Below are 24,620 nucleotides of genomic sequence, written 5' to 3'. Positions count from 1 at the left end.
TTTTTGTGAATGGTGTGAGAAAGTGGTCTAGTTTCAACCTTCTGCATGTTGCTGTCCAGTTCTCCCAGCACCATTTGTTAAAGAGACTGTCTTTTTTCCATTGGATGTTCTTTCCTGCTTTGTCAAAGATGAGTTGACCATACGTTTGTGGGTCTAGTTCTGGGGTTTCTATTCTATTCCATTGGTCTATGTGTCTGTATTTGTGCCATGGGAATCTTAATCCTAGTAGATACTCATTAAATATTTGTTGACGATAGTAATGATCCCCTACTGACTTTAATTTTTTTATTATGAAAAATTTCAAATTTATGTGAAAATGGAGACAAAAGTATAAAGATCACCCATACAGTGTTCACCCAGATATAATAGTTATTAAAATTTTGCCATATTTGCTTCATTTTTCATACCCTTTTTTTTTTTACTGTAGCATTTTAAAGCAAATCTCAGTGTTGTCATTTTGTGCCAACATATTCAGTTTGCATTTAAAAAAATGCAGATATTTTCTTATATAACCACAATGCTGTTATCATACCTAATAAAAGTAACAATAATTTTTTGGTATTGCCTAATTCCCAGTCCATATTCGTATTTCCCCAGTTGTCTCAAAAATGTCATTTTCATTTGTTTTTGGTCTTCAGAATCTTTACACGGTATTTGGTTGTTGCGGTACGTTTTATCAGATGCCCTATAGATCTTGTTCTCTTCATAGTTCTGAATACTAGAGTGCTTGTGAAGCCAGTATCTGCTCCTATTCCTTAGCCAGCTCTGTGAACTCTCCTCTAACTTTTTTTTTTTTCAATTTTTTTTTTTCAACGTTTATTTATTTTTGGGACAGAGAGAGACAGAGCATGAACGGGGGAGGGGCAGAGAGAGAGGGAGACACAAAATCGGAAACAGGCTCCAGGCTCTGAGCCATCAGCCCAGAGCCCGACGCGGGGCTCGAACTCACGGACCGCGAGATCGTGACCTGGCTGAAGTCGGAAGCCAACCGACTGCGCCACCCAGGAGCCCCTCCTCTAACTCTTAAGTTGTGGTTCAAATCTCTGCTTCTGCTTCAGCAATTCTACTTTCTTGGAGTTCTGCATTTCCAGCGACCCTCTTCCACATGCAGCCTTTGCAGGGCTCTAAAAAATAGTGCATTGTTAGTTTTTGGTAGTGATGTGAGTATTATGAAATGGGTGTGACTTTGCCAAAGGTGACTCAGTGGGCTTTGTATCTTTTAATTGTGGTTAGCCACTGTGTGTGTGTGTGTGTGTGTGTGTGTGTGTGTGTATGTAATTGTACATATACACACATGCATAACTGAAAAGTTTAATAAAACACAGTTTTTAGCTTTATTAAATGTGATGTATTCTTAATATTTTCTATTCTATATTCTATTTTATTTCAAAAATGTTGATTTGACCCATGAATTGATTTTGCCACCCATTAAATGAGTCTTCACTTGCAGTTTGAAAAATAGCAGTTTATTGAATAGTCTTGTACAAAAGAGGTAAAAATTGATATTTTTTTTCATTTTGTCTTTTTGCTAGGTCTACTAGTTCTAGAGACTTCTTTTTTTAATCACTTTTTAAAATGTAGAAGACTGAAAATTTTGGTTGTGAATATGAATAAATATATATGTGTTGGACCAGAAAAATATTTTTAAAAGATGAGTTAGATTAGGTGTTCCCACCATCTGAATAGGTAACATCTTTGTTCCTGAAACATTCTTTTATATTTTTTTCCTTCTGTACAGATACGTCGTCATGAAATACACAAATCAAAGAACAGAGCATTAGTACACTGGGAACTGCAAGAAAAAGCTTTGAAGAGAAAATGGAAGAAGCAGAAACCAGAAATTTCTCATCTTGAGAGAAGGAGATTATCTATCATGAGGGAGGTAATGCTGAGCTGCATAATATTAGAGAAGAAAGTGATAAATGAGGTTCTCTCTTTCCCCCTAAATTTGTTTCACATTGGAGAAGGTCTGGCAGATGATTGTGTCCTTATACAGTGATCTACACATGGACTTTGAAAAAAGCAGCAGAGTGACGATTAGTCTAGTTAGGAATTAGTCTAATTCCTGCTCTGCAAGTTACTGTTTGTGTGACTTGTCTGACTGTATTGTTAAGAGATTTTCGTGATATGTAGTAATAAAGGGATTAGGACAGTCCTTGGCACATAATTAGTGTCATATATATAATTACTTTTCTCAGTTCACACAAGTGATGTTAGATTGATTACTAACATCACACAAGTGATGTTAGATTGATCACACAAGTGATGTTAGATTGATTACTTGCAAAAAAAAAATGTGTTAGCCATTTGTCTTTGGCTTAATCTTTTGACAGATGTAGGGTGTTTGGATAAGTAATCAGATGTATAGGAATAAACAATATGGCAAATAAGAGGAAACCACAGTAAAAAATCTTTTATTTGGGATGATATCACTGTAATCATTGTAAAAGAAATATACTTTGTCGTGTTGCTTCTTGTTCATTAGTGAAGCTTATGGCACTTGGATGTCTGGGTGACCTTTCACTGCAGCTTTAAATCACTCTGTCTTTTGAGGAATCCATTAGGCTTCTTAGTGAAATGTAAAAGTCTTGATCTTATATATCAGCAGGAAGAATTCTAGCTCCCAAATAAATGTTTACGTGAACTTATAAAAAGAACAGTGGATGGAGGGAATATGGTTCTTTATAGATAAGTATGTTTTGGTGATCTTGGACCGTCATGCATATTTCAACGTTATAGGGTAATTCTCAGTGACCAGGAAACAAGGCAGCCCCTTTGAGGTGGCTCTGGGCTTTTGTGTCCCATCTCTTGTGGCTCCTGCTCAGGTTCTGAATTGCTTATACAAGGAATGGGTGTGGTAGAAGTAGGGATCAGAGGAAGAGTGATGAAAGAGGGTGTGTGAAGTCTCTCTGCCTCCACTCCAGGGCCGCTCCTCAGGCTCTGGTGTCGTGGTTCTCAACACTCACTGCACAGTAGATCAGGGTTGAGAACTTCCATTAAATAATCACCACATTTGGACCAAGATGTAGCTCTACAAGGATATTCTGATATAGTGGACCTGTGATGTGGGTATTTTTTAGACAGTTTTTGTGTAATTTTAGTACGTTGCAGGATTGAGAACCTCTGCTGTTAGTAGGATTCAGGTACTTCCATTTAACAATATATTTTGGAGGTTATCCATGTTGGTATTTAGAAATCTACCTTTTCTTTTCTTTTTTTTTTTGGCCAGATAGTATATAGATGTACCACAGTTTATTTATTTACTGCTTTATTTGTGGGCACTTAGGAAGTGTACTGGAGTAAAGCTTAGGCTTCTGGAAGAAGAATGACCCCAAGATATAGTGGTTTAAGCAAAATAGAAATCTATTTCTGTCTATAAAATAATTGAGAAGAAAATGGTAGTTGGTTGGGATGCTGGGGCCCTTTCTTCCAGGACTTCCACCTCTTGAGTAGAGAATGGCTGTTCCAGCTTCCTTCAGCTGTATTCCAGCCAGCATGAAAAGGGGAAGAGAATGCATGCTACTCCTTTCACATACTGCCCAGAAATTCTGGCTTGTCTCCCATTATCCAGAAATTCATCACATGACCATTCTCACCTGGAATGATGGTTAGGAAATCTAGCTATGTACTTGGCTAAAACTTGGGGGTTCTGCTGTTGAAAGGAAAATGGAAAGAAAGGAGATTGGTGGATAAGTGGCAGGTCTGTCACCCACAGATTACTACCTGTCTTGGTTCTACAAATAATACATTGAATATCCTTGAATGTTTTTAAGTACATGTAAAACTTTATTTATAGGACAAATTCTTAAAAATGGAATTGCTGAGTCAAAGGATATGTATAGCTGTTATTTCAGTGTTCAATTTGTAATGTCTCTGTTCAGGGATGTGAAGGGATCAAATGAAGAAGGCTTGTTGGGAATATTCATGTAGGCAGTTATCATTATGTATTAAGAGCTACCGCTACCCGTCCAGCCCCCAGGGCTGGACTCCTGGATTAACAAAAATTCAGAGAAAAGCTCTTTGGCATTTGCTGTAGGATGCATTCATGTTATGGGAATCAGGCAACTGAGGGTCCAGATTCAGAGAGAGGGGGACTTTGATGAAGATTTTATAAATTCTAAAAGTATAATAACTTCCCAAGTCTCTCTGCAATTTCCTATTTCAATCTGGTTTTTATTATCAGAGAACAAAAGTGCTAGGATGGGAAGTTTTTTATAATGTTTTTGAAGGAATCTTGGACAGTCCTTTGCAAATCCAGGCTGTGTACCACCATTCATAACTTTGGCCTTGTGTTCTGTGAACCCATCTGTGGGAAAGTAATGTATACAGATGGGCTTGCAGAGATTGGCTTACCTATCAAGAGGATGAGTTTTAACCGAAAGAAGTGATAAGTAAATCTAGAAAGAGCAAAAGAAAGCCAATACACTGATCTCTGGTCTCTCAAACCATCTGCCCCTAGAAGGCTGGGCAGACTGGCAGAGTACAACAGGGCAGCGGCTTTACTGAAGACTTCATTATAATTAATATCAGGTCTTGATATGATAAAGTTATTCCTCTCTAATCTGCTTCTGTCAGTTATATCTCTTTATTTTGATGGAAGGTCAATGATTTTTTTTTTTTAAATAGTAATATCAAACTGCTATTAGGAAATATTCTGTGTGTAGTTTTTCTAGTTTAAATGATAGATTATAATGTTCCATTTACTTTCTTTCCTAAGCTCTAATTGCATGTATTGTATGTACTTGCAAGATCGCTAACCAGGGACTGAAATTTGGTTCATGGGATAAAACAATTTAAGTTGTAACAACATTGTCAAATATCTCTAGAATGATACAGGTTTTCAGTGTGTCTACATCCTGATAATACCCCTTTGGGTTTGGGGAAGGTGGTGGTATTTTCATTTCCATGTTAGCAAACTAAGTTTAGAGAGGTTGGATTTTGCTTAGTATCCCTTGACTGGGCCTAGGATCCCAGTCTTCTGGCTCCAAATGTGCTCTTTGCCTTATAGCATTCCAAAGCTTACTCTTTGTGGAAGGAACAAATTCAGGACTTTATTCTCATCTAGTGAGCTAGCCAACATGGTTGGCTACAGCAGGAGAAGAAGGGAAATAGAATTTTATTCTTGTTATTTTTGTCAGTGTCCTAAAACAGTAACTAAGGTTATATTATATACCTGTTTCCATGGGCTAGAGAGATTCTGGTAAGAGCATTTGTTGCCAGATGCTTTATTGTTTTGAATCATTGTTGGAAACTGTGGGTCGTTTCCAATTTTGTGACTCCTTTCAGTTTAAGAATGCCATCTGGCGGTGGTGGCTAGAGTTGACTTGCCTGCATGTCCTTGCTTGTAATTATGAAAGTTCCTAAGTTGAAAGTGCCTAATCAGAGGCACTACTGTAATGGTATTGTTTTGGTTCTCATCCCCCCATGATAAAAATCCATCTTGTTTATAAATACAGAAACATCACTTTGTTTGATGCCCTAAACCTCATATCTTAGCTCATATTCTCTAAGTTGTTGATCATGATCCAATAGTAGGTTATGAAATACACTTTAAAGGTTGAAACACCTCTGGATTTATGGCTCAGAGATTTATGTCTTTAATCAGTGTTTTTTCAAACTGTGGATCACAACTTTTTAGTGGATTGTAAAATTGAGTTAGTGTGTTGTAGCCATTATTTAAAAAAATGAAATAGGAGCTAAAAGGAAAATTTCAGAGCGGTTCTCAAAGAGTAAGGTTAAGTAAAACTTTTATTCTGTTATACATTTACATTTGTATGTGTGCTGGTTCACAGTTAAATAATGTATTTCTTACTTGGATTGTGGCCAAGCACATGAAATCTACTAATTATTGTAATAGCCCCATCTACTGGTACTTAAGGATATTGTCACTGAAGGATTTTAGAAAGGTAGTGGCCTTTGGTTATTTTTATGCCCTCTACCTTTGTATGGACTTTTCCTTTGTGATTTCATAAGTATATGTATATATATTTTTCTGAGTAATATATTTATCATTAACACGTATCTAGATTCTTTCTGATCAATACCAGATGCAGGATGTTTTGGAAAAATCTGATCATTTGATGGCTGAAGCAAAAGATCTATTTGTTGATTTTCCTCGTAGGCGCACAGGTAATGTATTCAATTCAAACAAAAACTTCTTTTTCTTATTAACCATAGCCCATAGCTGGCTACTTGGAAGAATTTTAAATCATTTCTCGGGCACCACTTTATTTATTTATTTATTTATTTATTTATTTATTTATTTATTAAAGTTTATTTATTTTTGAGAGAGACAGAGACAATGCAAGTGGGAGAGGGGCAGAGAAAGAGGGAGGGAGAGAATCCAAGCAGGCTGTACGTCATCAGTGCAGAGCCTGACACAGGGCTTGAACCCACGAGGACGTGGGATCATGACCTGAGCTGAAACCAAGAGTCATCTGCTTAACTGACTGGGCCACCCAGGTGCCCCTTGGGCACCACATTATTTATATCACAAGTATTCTAGAGTGGATAGCATATAAGAGTTGTTAGGCATAGACTCATTATAATTTGTTTTTTTTCACTAAGAATATTAACTATTACAAATTACTGAGCTAAGCAAAGGTAAATTGTTATTATTTACTAGGATATTTTATAGGGCAATATACAAGAGTTTATAATTTAAAATATGACTTAATTTCCAGTTTATTAATATTAAGTTACCATATAAAGTATTTGTATTTATGTAACTTGAGTAAAACTTAATTTGAAGTCTAAATCTACTTCAATCTCTCTCTAAAAGGGACTTTGCCTCTGTTCAGATACATAGCATTATTCACTTTAATGTGTATGTAATCTATTGTTTAATCCCTAAAAATAGATCATTAGTTTTTAGTGTAAAGTTTCAATCTTGGCTTAGCCATTTATTAGTGTGACTCGGGGCCATTTGCTTCATGTCTCTGAGTTTCAGTTTACTGGTCTGTAAGATAATACTAGTAACAATCTCATCAGATTTTGTGAAGGTAAAATGACTTAATATATGTAAAAGTACTTGGAACAGTGCCTGGCATATAGTAAGTGTTATATGAATGTGAGCTGCTATTATTATTTTTAAGATTTTCATGTGATAACAAACTTAGGGCAATGTGTATTGTTTGTAAAGTCAATTTAACTAAATGAAATAAAATCATCATTACTTATTTTCCTTCTGCAGGGTTTCCGAATGTAACAGTGGCTCCTGATTCCTCTCAGGGTCCCATCATGGTAAATCAAGACCCTGTCACCCAGGCCATTCTTAGTGAATCTGTCATAGAGCCTCAGGTAATGTGCTATTCTCATAGCCGTCATACTTATGTGGAAATTAAGCTTATGTAGGTATTGTGGTAAACATTTCAAAAGCTTAAATATCAACAGATATCTAGTTATGGTTGTTAGAATTGTTCTTACTGAAGCATATTGCACTCTCTGTGAGTAATGTTTGTACCAAACAAGACAGGACTGGATAATGATAGCTACCTTTTATTGAGTACTTACCTACAAGGTAAGCTATTATTATCTCCGTTTAGCAGAAGAAAAACCTGAGGTTCAGAAAAATTAAGTGCCTTGTCCAAGATCACAGAGCTTGTTGGCATCAGAGATGGCCTTCAAGCTGGGCTCCATCTGCCAGTATGGAAGGAGTGGGGAGTCTTTTCACTTGCATTTTGGAATCAGGTGGATCTATGTTTGTATTCTATTACTTACTAGCTCTTTGATCTGGAGTTGATTTCTTAAGGTGTCTGAATTGGCTCAGAGTGTTTTTGTTTTTTTTGTTAAATGGAAATAGAATATACTTACTATGGTTGTTGTGAGGATCAGCTGAGATAAGTTATGTAAAATGCCTAGCATAATTCCAGATACTAGCTCTTCATTAAATGTTAGTCCCTTCTAATAGTGTGTTTAAAAAGTAGCTATCCAGGAAACTTGGGATTTATTGTCTAGTTAGATGGGAAAATTTATTTTAGTAGTAAAATGTTAATTAACCATATCCTAAGCTAATTGAAACCATTAATTAATTAATGATTAATTCATTAATGATTAACTCATGAATCAAAATGTTTAGAATTTTGAGATGGGACACATTTTTTAAAAGCACTTGAAGAATTTAATACTAAAAACAACTTCTTAGAACTGATTAAGACTCAATACCTGTTTAATGCAATTTCCTAGGTTATGTATATGTCCTATGAAGAAAAGGAGAATCATCAATTAGAGGGTTGATCCTAGGGAATTATAAGGTCCAAAATCATAAAAAAACATGTTAAGTATTGTTTTCTATTTACAAAGGCAGTTAAGTAAAATTACACGTTTTAAATAGCCAACACCCATTAGCCGTATCTCTAGCCAAAAACCATTATGTTTCAGCATTTACTAAAAATGTTAGTTTTCAGATATCATGGTCTCTTTTATGGGGATGGGGAATTGGCAAGAGCTGAGATTAGAGAGACAGGGAGGAACTAGGTAGTGAAGGGCTAAGGAACCAGAAAGTAAGAGTAGAGCCACCAAAGGATTATAGGAAGAGTAGAGTCATTATGAAATCGACTGTAGAGTGAAAGGTGGGTTTGGGAGGGAGGAGACTGGTGAGAGATCTGATTAGAAGACTCAGGATAGAATTTTATTTATGTATGTATGTATGTATGTATATTTATTTTTGAGAGAGTGTGAGCAGGAGAGGGGCAGAGAGAGGGAGACAGAAGACCCGAAGCAGGCTCCACACTGGCAGCAGAGAGCCTGATGTGGGGCTTGAACTCAGGAACCGTGAGATCATAACCTGAGCTGAACTTGGATGCTACCCAGGTACCCTAGGATAGAATTTTAGTGAGAAGTAGTGGGAGCCTAACCTAAGCAGTGGCAGTAGAGAAGGAGGTAGAGGGGAAAAGGGATAAATTTGAGAGATTTTAAAAAGGGATAGAATTGACAGGATTTGGGAGCTGATTGGATGTGATATATGAGAAAGAAGGATACCTCCCAGTTTGCTGGCTTGAGCATATCAGTAGATAGTGATGCTGTTCATGGTCTTAGGTAATATGGCAGGAACAAGGCTTCTGGAAGAATAATAGGAGAGGCTTAGGAAGATGACTAATTTGGGACATGTTTATTATATGTATATAGGATGTCTACTAGGGATATCTTTTAGGCAGTTGGATATAATTGCCTAGGACTCCAGTGAAATCTGGGTAAAGGTAGAAATTTGAGAATTCACAGCATTTTACTTGTGATTGCAGCTTTGGAACTACAATCATTCAGAAAGGGAATCAGACGAGAGGAGAAAAGGTCCAAAGGGAGGACCTTGAGTCCCATTAGATATTAAGAAATAGTAGAAAGAAGAATGAATAAAGGAGATTGGGAATAGAAAAACAAAAAACAACAGGGAAATCTGGTATCATGCCAATTAAAAGGAAGAGTGTATCAAGAAGATCTTGAAGGGAAGAAAGGAGTGGTAATTAATGTCTAATGAATCAAAGAAGTAAGGGAAGGCAAAAACTAAAAAAAATATCTGTTTGATTTAGGAACAAATCAGAAGAGGATGTTGACCTTGTAGAGACCAGTTTGAGTGGAATGGTAGGGCAGAAGCAAAGTTGTAGGGCACAGATGGTAAATGGGAAGTGGGGGGTGACTCTTACAAGAGGTTTAGTGGTGAAAGGGAGAAGATACAATGAGAGAGACTTGTTCACATTTAAATATGGATGAGCTGAAGCCAGTACAGAGAGAGAGGTTGGAGAGGCAGGAGATAGAAGGTCATGGAGTAGAATGGAGGTGAGAGGGTTTAGGTTCTAGAGCACTTGTGGAGATGTTAGCCTTAGAAGGAGGGAACTCTCAATTGTTACGATAAAAAGAAAGAAAGGATGAGTGTATATATAACCAACTTGTATTTTTATTTTTATTGTTACGTTGAGAAAGGCTCTTAATGAAGTAGATGATGAAGAAGAAGGAACCGTTAACAGCCAGTCTGGAGAAAGTGAGAATGAATTGGATAACTCTATCAACTCTCTGTCAAATACGAATGTAGACAGGTATGTATATGTGGCATAAATCTCTACAGTGCTTCCCTTTCTTCCAAGTATACTTCTTTTGATTTTCAGCTTTATTGAGATATAATATAATAATATTATATATATATTGACATATGTTATTGACATATTATAATATTGGGTCTATTTCTGGATTTACTATTCTAGTCCATTGGCCTTGTCTCTCTAGTTATGCTCTAATACCACACTATTTTAATTAGAGTTTGTGGTGTTTGAATAAACTTGCCTCGTAGCTGTTTTTTAATTCAGAGTTTTCTTAATGATTTTTACATGTTTGTTTATCCATGTGAACTTTAATATCAATTTGTCCAGCTTCATAAGAAAAGGTTATTGGTATTTTTGTTCTTTTAATAAATTAACTAGGCAGGGGCACCTGGGTAGCTCAGTCGGTTGAGCATCCGACTTGGTCTCAGGTTACGATCTTGTGTTTTGTGGGTTCAAGCCCCGGTCAGGCTCTGGGCTGACAGCTCAGAGCCTGGAGCCTGCTTCTGATTCTGCGTCTCCCTCTCCCTCTGCCCCTCCCTCCCCCTTCCCCCCTCCTTCCCCCGCCTCAAAAATAAAGAATAAACAAATTTAATAAATAAAACAAATAAACTAGGCAGAACTGACATCTTTATTATGTTGGGTTTTACTATCCAGGACAAAGTATATTTTTCCATTTGTTAATGTCTACATTTTTGTTTTTGCAGTGTTTTAATATTTTTCTTATATAGATTTTGCTCATTTTTTGTGGTTTATCCCTAAGTAGTTAATGTTTTGTTGTTGTTGTTGTTATTCTCTTAAATGGGATTTTTCTCTTCCATTATACCTTCTGAGTAGTTGTTTGTGTTTACGAAGGCTGTTGATTTCAGTGTGTTATCTTGATATTCTGCTAACTTATTGAATCTTGGTTGAGTTAGTTTTAGCATTGTTTTTCTAGAGTTTTCCAGGTATTCCATCATGTCATCTGCAAATAGACATAGTTTTATATATTTTCTAAGTGTTATATCTCTAGTTGGTTTCTTTTGTATATTGCAGTAGCTATAGGACAGTATTAAATAATAGTGGAAATAGTGAAAAAAAAATAGTGGAAATAGTGGGCATCTGTGTGTTGTCCCTGATCTGTGAAAGTGACTCTTTTGTTTCCTCTTAAGTAAGGTGCTGGTTTTAGAAGTGAAGTTTTTGTTGTTTTTGTTTTTTGTTTTTTAACAATGCTAAGGAAAGGTCTATCAGTTCTTATTTTGAGGTTTTGTTTTGTTTTTTTTTTAAATCAGGAATGAGTGTTGACTTTTTCAAGATCTATAGAGATAATCATATAAGTTTCCTGCTTTAGATCTATTAATATGGTGCATTAGATTATGGATTTCCTAATATTGAACTATTCTTGCATTACTGAAATAAATTCCACTTGGCCATGGTGTATTCTTTTCATTGTTGTGGTGTTGGATGTTGTTTGTTAATATTTTATTTAGTATTCTTGCATTAATATTCTTAAATAATATTGTCTATAATTTTTTAAATATATAATATCAGATTGAGGTAACAATATTATACTTGATTTCATGAGAAGCATCCAGAACATTTTCTAATTGTTTAAGTCCTAAAACAATTTATCTAGTTTGGGACCCTGTGTTCTTCAAAAGGTTTGTAGAATTTCCCTGTGAAATTATTTGAATGTGGTGCTTTTTTGTGGTGAAGTGTCATAATAACTTTTCTTCTTCCATGGAGAGTGGATTAAGCTTTCTACTTCTACTCAAGTCAATTTTGGTAAATTATATTTTCTTAGGAAATTATCCATTTTTTGTAGGCTTGTCAATGTATTTCCATAGAGGTGTGCAAATAATTTCTGTACTTCTAAAAAATGTCTTTTGCTTTCGTGCTTATCTCCCCTTCTTCATTTCTTTTTGTCCTCCCTCCCATGTTTTACAATTAGGTTAGTTAGTGGTTTGTCTATCTTGTTAAATTTTTAAAGAACCAGGATTTTGATTTATTAATTAGAGCTACTGTTTTTCTGATGTCTTCTTATCAATTTTCACTTTTATCTTCGCTTCTTTTAGTTTTCTTTCATTTACTTTGCTTTTTTCTACTTTGCTTTCTTTTGCAGTTGGTAATTTAATATATTTATTTTCATACTTTATTTTTTTTTTTTTCAACGTTTATTTATTTTTGGGACAGAGAGAGACAGAGCATGAACGGGGGAGGGGCAGAGAGAGAGGGAGACACAGAATCGGAAACAGGCTCCAGGCTCTGAGCCATCAGCCCAGAGCCTGACGCGGGGCTCGAACTCACGGACCGCGAGATCGTGACCTGGTTGAAGTCGGACGCTTAACCGACTGCGCCACCCAGGCGCCCCTTTCATACTTTATTTTTAATTGATAAATATGTTTAAGGTTCTGAATTTTATTCTGGTCTGTGCTTTAAATGTGTAACATATATTCTAATATGTAGTGTTTTATTATTTTAGAAATTAGGTAATTTCAGTTTATATTTTTTCTTTTACCTAAGAGTTGTTTAATAGAAGGTTTTTAAAAAATGTTTCCAGACAGAGGGGCTTCTTTGTTTTTGGTTTTCTTATTTCTAGTTTTATTATACTCAGAGGGTGGTTTATGATATTTCTACTTGTAGAGCTTAATGATGTTTTCTTTGAGGCCTAATATATGATTAAATTTTTGTGAATGCTCCGTTTGTGTGCTTGAGAAGAAGGTATATTCTATATTAACAAGGTGTAAAGTTCTATATGTATATCCATAAAATTTACTTCATTGATTATGTTGTTTACTTTTTCTGTGTCTCATTTTTGCCACGATCTTATATTGAGAGTAGTGTATTAAAGTCTCTGTTAGTGTTTTCTATTTTTCTTCGCATTTGATGTTTACGTATATTTAATTCTCTTTGTAGTTGAATACCTTCATCCTTGTATGGGTGACTGCTGTTGTATGGGTGTCACCTTGTATGGATATCCAGAAGTATTGTATCTTCATTGTGAAGTATGGCTTTTAGCATTATGAGTGTCCTTTTTCACATTTAATACCTGGGGCTTCAGTTCTACTTTGATATCAGGAGTGAAATCTCTGCCTTCCTGCTTCTAATTACCTGGTTCATCTTTGCTCATCCTTTTATTTTAGCCTTTCTAAATTGTTGGGTGCTAGGTGTGTCTTTTATTTTCAGCATAGAGTTGGGTCTTGCCTTGTTAGCCAGTTTGAGAATCTTTTTTTCTTTAATTAGTAAAGTAAGCTCGTAATATTTATTAACATGGTTGATGTGTTTGATGTCAACTTTGTCATATTATTTTATAGTACTATGGTGTTATACTGTAATTACGGTTTTTTTTCTCTATGTGATGTTTTCTCTGTTCTCTTAGAAATTTCTGTTGGTGTCTAGGAAGTTGGTAATTTTGTTCTGGTTGGTTGCCTTTATATCTACCTTTTATAGAGGGTTTCAGTCCCCTATTTTCTTTAATCTTTTGTTGTCTGGTGTGTTGGCATTAAGTGGTATTTTGACTTCTACCTGCTTCCTGTACAACAAATAAGTTATTCTGTATTCTCATTCTTTCCCTTTTCTCTCAGGCCTTCTCCTCTTTTAGCTGCATATTTTTTGCTTTGACAGAATATAAAACATATTATTCTTCCCTGTGTATTGCCATTTTGGTTTTAGTTTTGGAGCTACAATTAAATATAGTAAATGGTCATCATTGGTCTTTTTTTGATGTTTCCCTAGTTAACTCTTGGTTGGATCTGTCAGGGCTCATGCTATAGCATTTGTGAATATAGTATTCCTTGAGTTCTTGAAAGGCTTAAAAGTTTGAGGGACAGCTTGGCCAGATAGAAAATCTTTGATTGATGCAGTGTTTCTTTAAATTTCCCCATTTTCTTGAAAATGTTCCTCCATTCTTAGTTTGCTTTGAATGTTGCTTTGACAAGTCTGATGCTAGAATAATGTTCTTGCCCTTATAAATAATTTGGCATTTTTATGTAGGTACTTAATTTCCTTTATATTTAAATTTTGTTTCTTCTGTCTTTAAAATTTAATATTGCTAAGCTGTGTCTTCGGCTTACCTTTCCAGGTCAGTTTTTCCAACACAGCTGCCCTTGTTGTGTATAGATTCAGTTCTTTTCTTTTCTTAGGATTTATCCTGAAGGTTGGACTTAGAGCTAATACTGTCTTACAGAGAACTCTTTCTGATGCTTTGATAACTAGCCCCCTTTGAATGGATTGCATTATAGGCCTTTTGCTAAATATGTTTCGTAGCAACTAATGTGCAATGTGCATAATTTGCTTGAAGGCAACTCCCTTAGGTTGACATTTGTGGAGCCACTAAATAAGATTTCCCTTTTCCTCTTTTTTTTTTTTTTATAACAGTTTTATTGATTTATAGTTCACATACCATACAATCCACCCACATAAAGTATAACCAATGATTTTTAGTATATGCAGAATTGTGCAACCTATAGTCAATTTTAGAACATTTTCATTACCCTAGAGAAACCCTATATTCTTTAATAGTCAAACCCCATTTCCTCCCAAGCCCTTTAGCCCTGTCTGATCTATCAGATTAATCTATTTTCTATCTCTATATATTTGCCTGTTCTGGACATTTCATATATATGGAATCATTCAATATGTGGTCTTTTGTGTCTGGTGTCTTTTACTAAGCATGTTTTCAAGATTCATCCATGTTGTAGCATGTATCTTCGCTTCATTCCTTTTTATGGCTATGTAATACTCCATTGTGTGGTTGTAGTACGTTTTACTTTTCCACTCATCAGTTGGTGGACATTTGGGTTGTTTCCACTTTTTTGTCTCCTACCTCTTCTAAGCCTCCGTCCAACTGAGAAAAAGACAAAGGAATCAGGTGATTGGAGCTAAAATATCAGCCCTTATCAGTACTAAAGATGATTATAGCAAAAGGCTTAGTGCTCTAACTCCCTGTACTGCAAGCTCTTCCATTCCTTCCCCTGCTCCCAGAGACTCAGGGCAGAGTCTGCTCCAGTCCCTTCAGTTCAGCGATGAGCGGAGGCTATGTTCTGAGGACAGCCTTCACAGGAGAGAGAAAATAGAAAAGACCAAGCCATGTATTTTCTCTGGGAAAGAGGGAGGAGGATGGGGCCCATATCACCGAAGTCCAGAAAGGGCAAATTGCTCCTGTGATTAGGAGCCATGTAGGTAGGAAACTGGGAGGAAGATGGAATGATTTCTTCTAACACTAAGAAGACTGGCATTTTAGTCATCTGTCTTATAAGTTGAAGAAAATGTATTTTTTCTTTGATTATGAAGTATTAAAAGCTCCATCAATCAAATATGTAAGCAGTTGAACAGTTTAAATGACAGCATTTATTAATTCTAATGTAGCTTGTTGTCTCATAATTTATAGGTTTCTCCACCAACTAAAGGAAGATAATTCTGACTTAATTAAAAAATTGTGGACTGATATTCAGCAGAAAATAACAGCACAGTCACAAGTAACAACCCTTCCAGAAACTCCATCATCTGCTCCTCCATCAGGGGAACAAAACGGTTTGCTCCCCCATTGTCTTACTTCTCCCAGAACAGTGACTTGTTTTAGTATGTTCTTTTTTAAACATAGCAATTTTTAAAGCAATGGTATTTAGTCTTGACTGTCTTTACCTAATTGAATAAGATACTGATAGATCTGTTCATTGGAATGCTTAAAACTTTTTTGTTGTTCACGGGAGATTCTTTTGGAAATACTTTTTCTTTTAGCTGCTCTGAATGCTACCAATGCTGTCAAGAGAATCCACACCAGGCTTCAATCTGAAGAATCTACTGAGACTCTAGACTCAAGCTATGTTGTGGGACAAGTGCTGAACTCAAGGAAGCAAAAACAGTTGTTAAATAAAGGTTCAACCCCTTGATTTGCCAAGATGAATTAGTAAACACATAACTTGATACAACTTCTTTAATCTCTTAGTAAAGTTTTTCCCCTTAAACTCATCCAATCAGAGCCAACTGATTAAGACTTTGTTGAATGGTGGCTAAGAAATGTTCTATGCCATGTAACTCTGTAGAAAGATAGTTTTAGTGTGTTTGTTATACACAGTGTAAAACCTGTATGGATTTTTATGAAAAAATGGTTATAACTTCTATAAAAACCTTTTATAGGGGCGCCTGGGTAGCTCAGTTGGTTAAGTGTCCAACTCTTGATCTCGGCTCAGGTCATGATCTCACGGTTTCATGAGGTCAGGCCCCACGTTGGGCTCTGTGCTGACAGCATAGAGCCTGCTTGGAATTCTCTCTCTCTCCTCTTTCTCTCTGCCTCTCCATGACTTGCACTGTCTCTTTCTTTCAAAATAAATAAACATTAAAATTTTTTTGTTTATAAATTGTGAATAACAGTCAAAGGTTTCTCTAGTAGCTTTCTGGTATAATTTTTCTTGGTCTTATAATAGAATGACTTCTCTCATTATCAGTGAAAGGAAAACTGGATTCTCATGCTCCTTCCAAGCAGAAAAAGAGCATACTAACAGCTAGCACAGCCTCTACAGACTTACCAAATAGCAATAATTCCAGCCTGGATGTCCTCAAACACATGATAAATGAAGTGGAACATGAAATGGAAGAATATGAACGGTGTACAGGACGTGAGGTCAAGGGACTGCAAAGTAGTCAGGGTCTCACAGGCTTCACTCTGTCTCTGGTGGGCTCCCTCTGTCGCCTGGTTCGGTACCTTAAAGAGGTAAGAGCAAGAAGTTATTAGAGTCTCCTCTTCAGAGTGCGGGTAGATATGCTTAGAGTTGTTTTTTTTGTTTTTTGTTTTTTTTTTTGTTTTTGCTCTACCCTTAATTTATTGCAGTCTCCAAATGAAATATAGTCAAATCTGAATAGCTTTATTTAAAATATCTCAGCATGGGGCGCCTGGGTGACTCAGTCGGTTAAGTGTCAACTTCGGCTCAGGTCATGATCTCGCAGTTCTTGGGTTCGAGCTCTGTGTCGGGCTCTGTGCTGACAGCTCAGAGCCTGGAGCCTGCTTCAGATTCTGTGTCTCCCTCTCTCTCTGCCCCTTCCCTACTTGTGTTCTCTCTGTCTCTCAAAAATAAATCTTAAAAAAATAAAAAATAAATAAATAATAAAATACCTCAACTTTAGATTATCTGCAGTGAACTTTTATCCTCTTAATTTTCCTCTGCATGCTGATTTATGTATCATCCAATATACTGATACATGGTCAGCTAAGTGATGTTGATTTTAATATGAGCTTTAGTACAATATAATTAGAGGGGTTAAATCTGCTATAAATAAGATCATGTCTTATGCTGATATTGAATATTATTGTTTGGCAGTATTAGATTCAGTAGAACTACTCAACGTGTCCTCCTTCTGATGCTTTTTCTGCTTCCTACTCCCACTTTAGTTGAGTTTGGAGAGCGGCATACCTGTAATCTATAGACACAGATGGGGAAAGTTCTTCGTGTTATCTGTGTGACTAACTCAGGCTTTGCATTAGTGTCTGAAGTGGGATATATTTTGTTGTTGTGAAAATAATTTATAAAACTAGCAGGAATTGTTTTTTTAGTTCATTTGTGAATAATCAGTCTTCAGAATGCTGTGGAATTAGAGTTGAGTAAACATTTCATCTTTCAAAAAATCTGTTTAAACTATTATTTTTTTATACATTTAAATTTGTTAAATACAACAAAAAATGTTCAAGGACATTTTATTATTAAAATTGTTGATTCATTGCTCTAATTCAAAAATTTTTTAGTGTTTATCCATTTTTTTGAGAGAGACAGAGCACAAGTGGAGGAGGGGCAGAGAGAGAGGGAGACAAAGAATCTGAAGCAGGCCCCAGGTTCTGAGCTGTTAGCAAAGAGCCTGACGTGGGGCTCAAACTCATGAACCATGAGATCATGACCTGGCCGAAGTTGGATACTCAACCGACTGAGCCACCCAGGCGCCCCAGTCTCTCTAATTCAGATGTTCCAATTTCTCTGGAGATGTCCTCCTAAAATTTGCTTTTTAGTGAAATATTTATTGTATGGTCAGACTTAGGGAAGTCTTCACATTCTTCCACCCTTAAGTTAGGAATCTCTAGGAGTGTACTTTTGGCTCTCTGAAAGTATTACAGGTTTAGAAGCATATACTTTTTAGCTAATCACTTGCTTTATGAAGTTAAACCATTTAAGCCTGTCATTTATTTTTAATTTTCTTTTAACAAAGTTAATTTTTGAATTGGTGATGCATTCATACAGTATGAAATTCAGAGAAACAGAGATACAGATAAAAATTCTAATTCTCACCTTTTTTTTTTTTAATGCTTATTTATTTTTGAGAGAGAGCGAGTGTACACACAAGAGGGGGAGGGGCAGACAGGGAGACACAGAATCTGAAGCAGGCTCCAGGCTCTGAGCTGTCAGCACAGAGCCCCTCGCAGGGCTCAGACCCACAAGCAGTGAGATCATGACCTGAGTCAAAGTCGGATGCTTAACCGACTGAGCCACATAGGCGCCCCCTACTTCCCATCCTTAACTTCCATTTTAGGGGTCTGCTTCCTCGGCGCCAGCTCTGACGACCAGGTGTGAGTGTGTCCTTCTAGAGATGCTCTGTGTGTATTCAACCAATATGTATATGTACTTCCCCCTCCACTTCATTCTGCAAAAGTTGTAGTCATACCATTGTGTTTATTGTGTTCTATTTAAGGAAGGGAAAAGGATACAGTATTTCATTTTAATGAAATATAAACCTTTTAATAAAAATATTTCATTCTCATTACTGTCACATATACTCTAAGTATTTTTTTGACAGCTTTGAGTAGAAACTTTTAGTTTTCAGTACTTGATGCTGTTGATAGTAATTTAGTTTTGGATGGGAGTTGTATTGATGGAAGTGGATTTTTTTTTGTAGAGTGAGCTCCAGCTGCGTAAAGAAGTGGAGACAAGGCAGCAACTGGAACAAATGTTAGGTGATCATCGAGAGCTCATTGATGCTCTTACAGCTGAAATTCTTCTTCTCAGAGAAGAAAATACCGCAACCCAGGTACTTAGATGCAATCAAGCTTTTCTGTGTTTAGTATCATAAAACGTCTAAGGATATATAAGATTCTCCACTGGGTGTTGTATGGAAACCAATTTGCCAATACATTTCATAATAAAGAAAAAAAAGAATATATAAGATTCTCTTCTAGTTGCCTTTGGTTTTGTTATGCTGATGTGATTACCTCTCACTTCTTTATTATCATCAATGGTAGCTTTTATTGAACATTTATTACATTGGAGGTACTATGGTAGAAACTTGGACTTTAAATACATATAGAATAAATCTACTGTCTTTAAGAAACTTATTATTTAGTGGGGAAGACAGAATCTACATTTAAATGGTAACTACCAATATTCTAGTAGTTGATCCAAAATGTGAAATAAAAAAATGTTGATAGCTACTTTTAATTTCAAAACATCAGGGGATACCATTTGAGGAAGCTTGCTGTAATCATTTGCCATTTAAAATTGTTTACAGTATCTTCAAATTTATTATAGAAGTCCTCTTTGCCACTTGTCTGGATAATTGCTTTTTTTTTTTTTTTTTTTTTAAACGCTTACACAGGGGGTGCCTGGGTGGCTCAGTTAGTGAAGCATCTGACTCTTGGCCCAGGTCGTGATCTCATAGTCGTGAGAATGAGCCCTGCATCAGGCTGTGCACTGACAGAGCAGAGCCTGCTTGGATTCTCTCTCTTCCTCTCTCTGTCCCTCCCCTGCTCATGCATGCTCTCTCTCTTTCTCAAAAACAAAACCAAAAGACTGAAAATAAAAAAAACTTACACAGTATTTCTTCTAGGAAATCTTACTGCCTCAATGCTATGTTCTTCATTTGTGCCTTTTGGATATTCTTTGGATATTGCTCTCCACTCTGTGTCTCTATAGGTTTGCCGAATGTGGATATTTCATATAAATGGAATCTTAAAATTTGTGATCTTTTGTGTCTGTGTTTTTTTTTCACTTAGCATAATGTTTTCAGGGCTTATCTATGTTGTAGCATGTTGTCAGTAGCTCATTACTTTTTTTGTCCACTAGTATTCCATTATGTGGATACACCACATTTTGCTTTTTTCCACCTTTTTGTATATTATGAATGAATAATGCTGCTGTCAACATTCATGTACAAGTATTTGCGTGAACACAGGTTTTCAGTTCTCTTGGGAAAATGAATGGTTTTTAAATGTACTAACTGGCTCAACAAATCTTTATTGATTTGGGCCTGGCACTGGTCTAGGTGTAGGAAGTACAGTAGTGAACAAAGAAGAAATCTTTACCCTCGTGGAGTTTATATTCTAAATAAATCCTGGGGGAAAAAAAAAAGCAGAGTATATTGTAAGTTAGATGGTGGTATGTGGTATAAAGAAGAATAAAGCAGGTAAGAGGCATAGCAAGTACCTAGGATGGGAATTGTAATTGGGGTGGGCCATGCCTGTGAGGAAGGCCTGAAGGAGGTGAGGGAGCGAGTGTGCAGATAGCTAAGAGAAGAGCAGTCTCGGCAGAAGAACAGCAGGTGCAGAGGTCTTGAGGTGAGAGCGTGGCTGTTGAGCGCAAAAGCGTGAGGACCAGAATGTCTGGAGTCGAGTGTGGAAGAGTAGTAGGAGGAAAGAGCCAATAGATAATCTGTGTCATGAGGGCTTGCAAGCTGGGTAAGAATTTGGGTTTTTATGTTGGGTGAGAAGGGACACCACGGAAGGGTTTTGAGGAGAGAAGAGATGTGATGTGATTGAGGTTTTATGAGGATCACTGTGGGCGGCTGTGTGGAGACTAGATCAGAGATCACTGCCCTTTCTCGGTTCATGGTGCCCTTATTATCTCAAGATCCCCGTAGGCTGAAAGAAATACCCAACAGTTTCCTTTATTAAGTAGTTCGGCTCAAACTACTTAGTATTTATGTCTCAACAACTTAGATGCTGTTTGGAAAAAAACCCACAAAATATCAAAGTATTGATAGAAAAAGTTTTATTTGTATTCATGATTAAATAACCACAATTATTTACTGATGGGATATGTCTACCTGCTGGGTACTGTACAGTTTCTCAAAGCTTGGAATCATTTTGGATATTGCCATTCTTATTTCCTATTCCACAGTAATTTTTATGCAGTGTTGCTTTTTATCATAGCAGCTACTGACAGCCCAGCTTCATGAAGATACGACATCATGAAAAGGAATGTATTTTGATCTAATATGGAAGCTGTGAACCACCTCAAGCTAGGAGTTCACTGGTGCCTGACAGATGTTGAGCAGCAGTGTTTTCCTTAAAAATATAAGATGTCCTGTGGTGCCCCTGTGGAGGCCCAAAGTGCTTCAAACCTTTTGGGGAACAGTATAGAACTAGACTCTAGGTGGTCAAACATGGAAGCAGAATGTTACAGACAGGAGTTAATGAAATAATCCAAGTGAGACATGGCAGCCTGGTCTAGGTTGGAAGTGGGAGAGGCTGTGAAAAGGGACTAAATTGTGAATGTATTTGGAAGGCAAGCAGTAGGATTTGCTGATATGGGGCCAAGGAGAGGATGTGAGAGAAGAGTCAAGGATGATTCCAAAGCTATGGACTGAATATTTGGAAGGATAGAGGTGCTGTTGATGAGGTGGGGGTGTTCAGGGAGAATTTGGTTGTGCACATGTAAAGTTGGAGCCTATGTGAGTTCTAGGTGGAGATGCTGAGCAGGTCATTGAAGAGGAGTGTGGAATTTGGGAAAAAATTTGGGCTGGTATGAAATTGTTTAGTAGATTTCATTCACTAGTCCTACCAATAATACTTCTGACTTCTGGCCATCTCTGATTTTTATCAAATGTCTGTACCTGTTGGATATATATGTATATATCTATGTGTGTATAATATCTCTTCTCTCTGTATATATTTTCTCTTAACATTATTTTATATACATTACTATAAACACTTACAGGATCACGTTTTTTCAGTTTAAATGCCCGTATAATATTCTGTTAAATTTCCTCCACCTGATATACTTGCCTCTTGGGGTAGCTTGAGTCAGTTGATACCATCTATATAAAAGAGGTTTTATAAATCAAAAGCCCTATAAAAGGTTAATCCTTATTATTCTGGCAGTGTATTTATTAATAATATTCTGTGATACATTTAACCATGCTTCTATCATGAGACTTTTAAAATATTTATGATTACGTGTTCTTACAAAGGCACTATTTTAGTGTTTGAATGGAAGTTCAAAGTTCCTAGACTATTTAAGATAATGATATGGTTATACATATCTAGGTGATGATTTGATGTCTGATATGTCAATGATGTTATTTAATTCTTTTTTTTCCAGGCAAGGCTTCAGCAGTACATGGTCACAACAGATGAGCAACTTATATCGCTCACACATGCCATGAAGAACTGTCCTGTGATAAAAAGCAATGAAGAAAATCAGGCATCAGAAAGGGAATCTACGAGTAGGAAAATTATAGACAGTCCAGGTGGGTGTGGTCTTATTACCCCAGGTTGGTATTAAAACACTGATAGAGTAAACAAGACTCTAAACTTACGTGGAGTTATTGGTTGTTGGTACATATGCAGCACTGTCACTACTTTGTCAGTATGGCAATGGCCACTAGTATTTTCAGCTAATATTTATTGGGTTATTGCTGTATGCCAGGCACTTTTTGAGTGTTCTACATGTATTATCTCATATACACCTCATAATAGTCTTATGAGGTAAGTATCTTTATCCCCATTTTCTCGATGAGAAAGCCAAGGCTTAGAGAGAACTGGTAACTTAGCAAGATCATACAACTAGAAAGTAGCAGAACTTGCTTCCTATACCAGTGGGGCTTTCGTGCCAGCACTTTTCATCACTGTGCACCAGGCTCAGGAGGAGAGGAGATGGTCTTGGAAAGAAAAAGAAATACCGGGTTTTAGAAATTCTGATGTTTTGAAAACCTTTCTTCACTTTGTGTACCTTCATATGCCACAGGCTGAATAGGGCATTTAGGCCTTTTCATGTTTTTTGCTTCTAAGTAATATCTTGATGAGTGTCTTGTGTGGAGAGTGTTTTATGTATCGTAGGAGTGTTTTCTCATGAGGGATTCTAAGAAGTGGCTGAGTAAAATTTGACTTGTGTGAGATACACTCAATGGCTAGGGCAGGCCTCAAGGGCTAGGGGCCACCAGTGCTTTTCTCAAAAACGGCCTCTTCTTCCTGGTGCTGCCCCCTCACCAGTTACGGCTAAGGAGGATGTGGCCTAGAAAGTGAAGGCTCTAGAGTCCATGTGATTTTGCCTTTTATGGAAATGCATGTAAGCATAAACACCTGCAGTGTGTCCATGGTTTCTTTAAGTGCTAATGGCCTCTCATCTTCTTCAGAGGGCCCAGCTGTAAATGCTGATGTCTCTGTGCCGTTGGTGTTCCGAGGGGAAGAAGTGGCTGCATTGGCACAGGAAGACTTGCCTGTTAAACTGTCTCAGGTGCCAGCCCCGCCGGGTAGTGCGAACGTGGCCACCAGTTTTCCGGCACATGTATTTGAGCCAGCTGTGTTGTTAACACCACCCAGGCAGAAGAGCAGCTCCGGATTCTCTCCCTTGCAGGAAGGTGAGCAGGCTTCTTCTAGAGTGGTGTGCCTGTTGCCTTTTTATGCCTTAAATATGTAACACTGTGTCCATTTTTACCTGATAAACTGAATTTTGAAAGCTGTTGATTGCCGCACATAATCTTTAAGCTGGAGGAGGATTTTTCAGGGTTGTTTATATCATGTGTGTTACATCAATGGTGAAATATCATGTTGAATTTCATTATGTATCTGTTCTGTTGGACATTGTAAATATTAAATCAGATCAAAGGATCAAAGTCCTCAGCATTAAAATGCCGAGTAAGGGAAATCCTCTTTTCCCTATGTTCCAGGAACACAGGAAAGGGTAAGAAACAGGAGATTATCCTCCAGAGAGTAATGAAAGCTTAACCAAAGAAGGGTAAGAGCTGTGACTTTTAGGCATTTGTAATTCAGATGTGGTTAACATCTTTCTCATGGAAACTGTTTAGCTTATTAGTCAGTTGAGGTAATTTTATAATGAAAATTAAAAATAGCTTTAGAGCCACTTTTTGCAGGACATATATAGAGTTAAGAATAAAAACATTTAAATTTAAAATTAGGTCAGAGATTCTTCACTTGGGGGCTCATGGATGGTCTTTAGAAGTTCCATGGAATGCTTCATTGTTTGGAAAATTATATTTATTTGTCCACCTGTGCATTCTTCTAGAACTGTAGCTTTTTTTCCCCCATTTTTAGAACAGTTCTTTAATCAAAAAAGTACCTTAGACTCTTCTCCAGTGTTTTTAGAGAAATATTAATTCAGCCTTGATTTGCCTACATTTTTATTTCTTTAAAAAGAGTGTTTACATTCTTGAATAGGGGAACAGAATAAGAACTTTTTTTTTTTTTATTTTGAGAGAGAGAGAGAGAGAGAAAGAGTGTGAGCATGAGCAGGGGAAGGCAGAGAGAGAGGATCTGTGCAGTGACAGTGCAGAGCCCAGCGTGGGGCTCAAACTCATGAACCATGAGATCATGACCTGAGCTGAAATCAAGTATGGCGTTTAACTGTCTTAACCACCCAGGCGCCCCCACAGTAATAGCTTTTGTTGTCACTGGGACTT

The 24,620-nt window shown here is 36.8% G+C and overlaps 1 protein-coding gene across 9 annotated transcripts in view; it reads left to right on the top strand.

The window, feature by feature from the left end:
• SPICE1 (spindle and centriole associated protein 1) overlaps positions 1-24,620 on the top strand; it is a 57,906-nt gene that overhangs the window by 20,702 nt on the left and 12,584 nt on the right. For 7 of the 9 annotated variants that reach the window (XR_005793292.1, XR_005793291.1, XM_040484524.1 and 4 more), the window contains exons 4-13: positions 1,739-1,882; positions 6,027-6,129; positions 7,193-7,299; positions 9,916-10,028; positions 15,397-15,587; positions 15,747-15,884; positions 16,454-16,719; positions 18,885-19,016; positions 22,304-22,451; positions 23,337-23,561. Coding sequence is in view for 7 of the 9 variants with exons in the window: in XM_040484524.1 (XP_040340458.1) it covers positions 1,739-1,882; positions 6,027-6,129; positions 7,193-7,299; positions 9,916-10,028; positions 15,397-15,587; positions 15,747-15,884; positions 16,454-16,719; positions 18,885-19,016; positions 22,304-22,451; positions 23,337-23,561 (1,567 nt within the window). In the remaining 2 variants the exon portion in view is untranslated. The remainder of the gene's footprint in view (positions 1-1,738; positions 1,883-6,026; positions 6,130-7,192; positions 7,300-9,915; positions 10,029-15,396; positions 15,588-15,746; positions 15,885-16,453; positions 16,720-18,884; positions 19,017-22,303; positions 22,452-23,336; positions 23,562-24,620) is intronic. The other 2 variants (XM_040484526.1, XM_040484527.1) reach the window with 2 other exon arrangements.

The sequence above is a fragment of the Herpailurus yagouaroundi genome, unplaced genomic scaffold, assembly GCF_014898765.1.
Source record: "Herpailurus yagouaroundi ecotype Mexico unplaced genomic scaffold, PumYag 162, whole genome shotgun sequence".
Taxonomy (NCBI): domain Eukaryota; kingdom Metazoa; phylum Chordata; class Mammalia; order Carnivora; family Felidae; genus Herpailurus; species Herpailurus yagouaroundi.
Note: the sequence above shows the minus strand (reverse complement) of the source record. Positions and strands in the feature narration are given on the sequence as shown.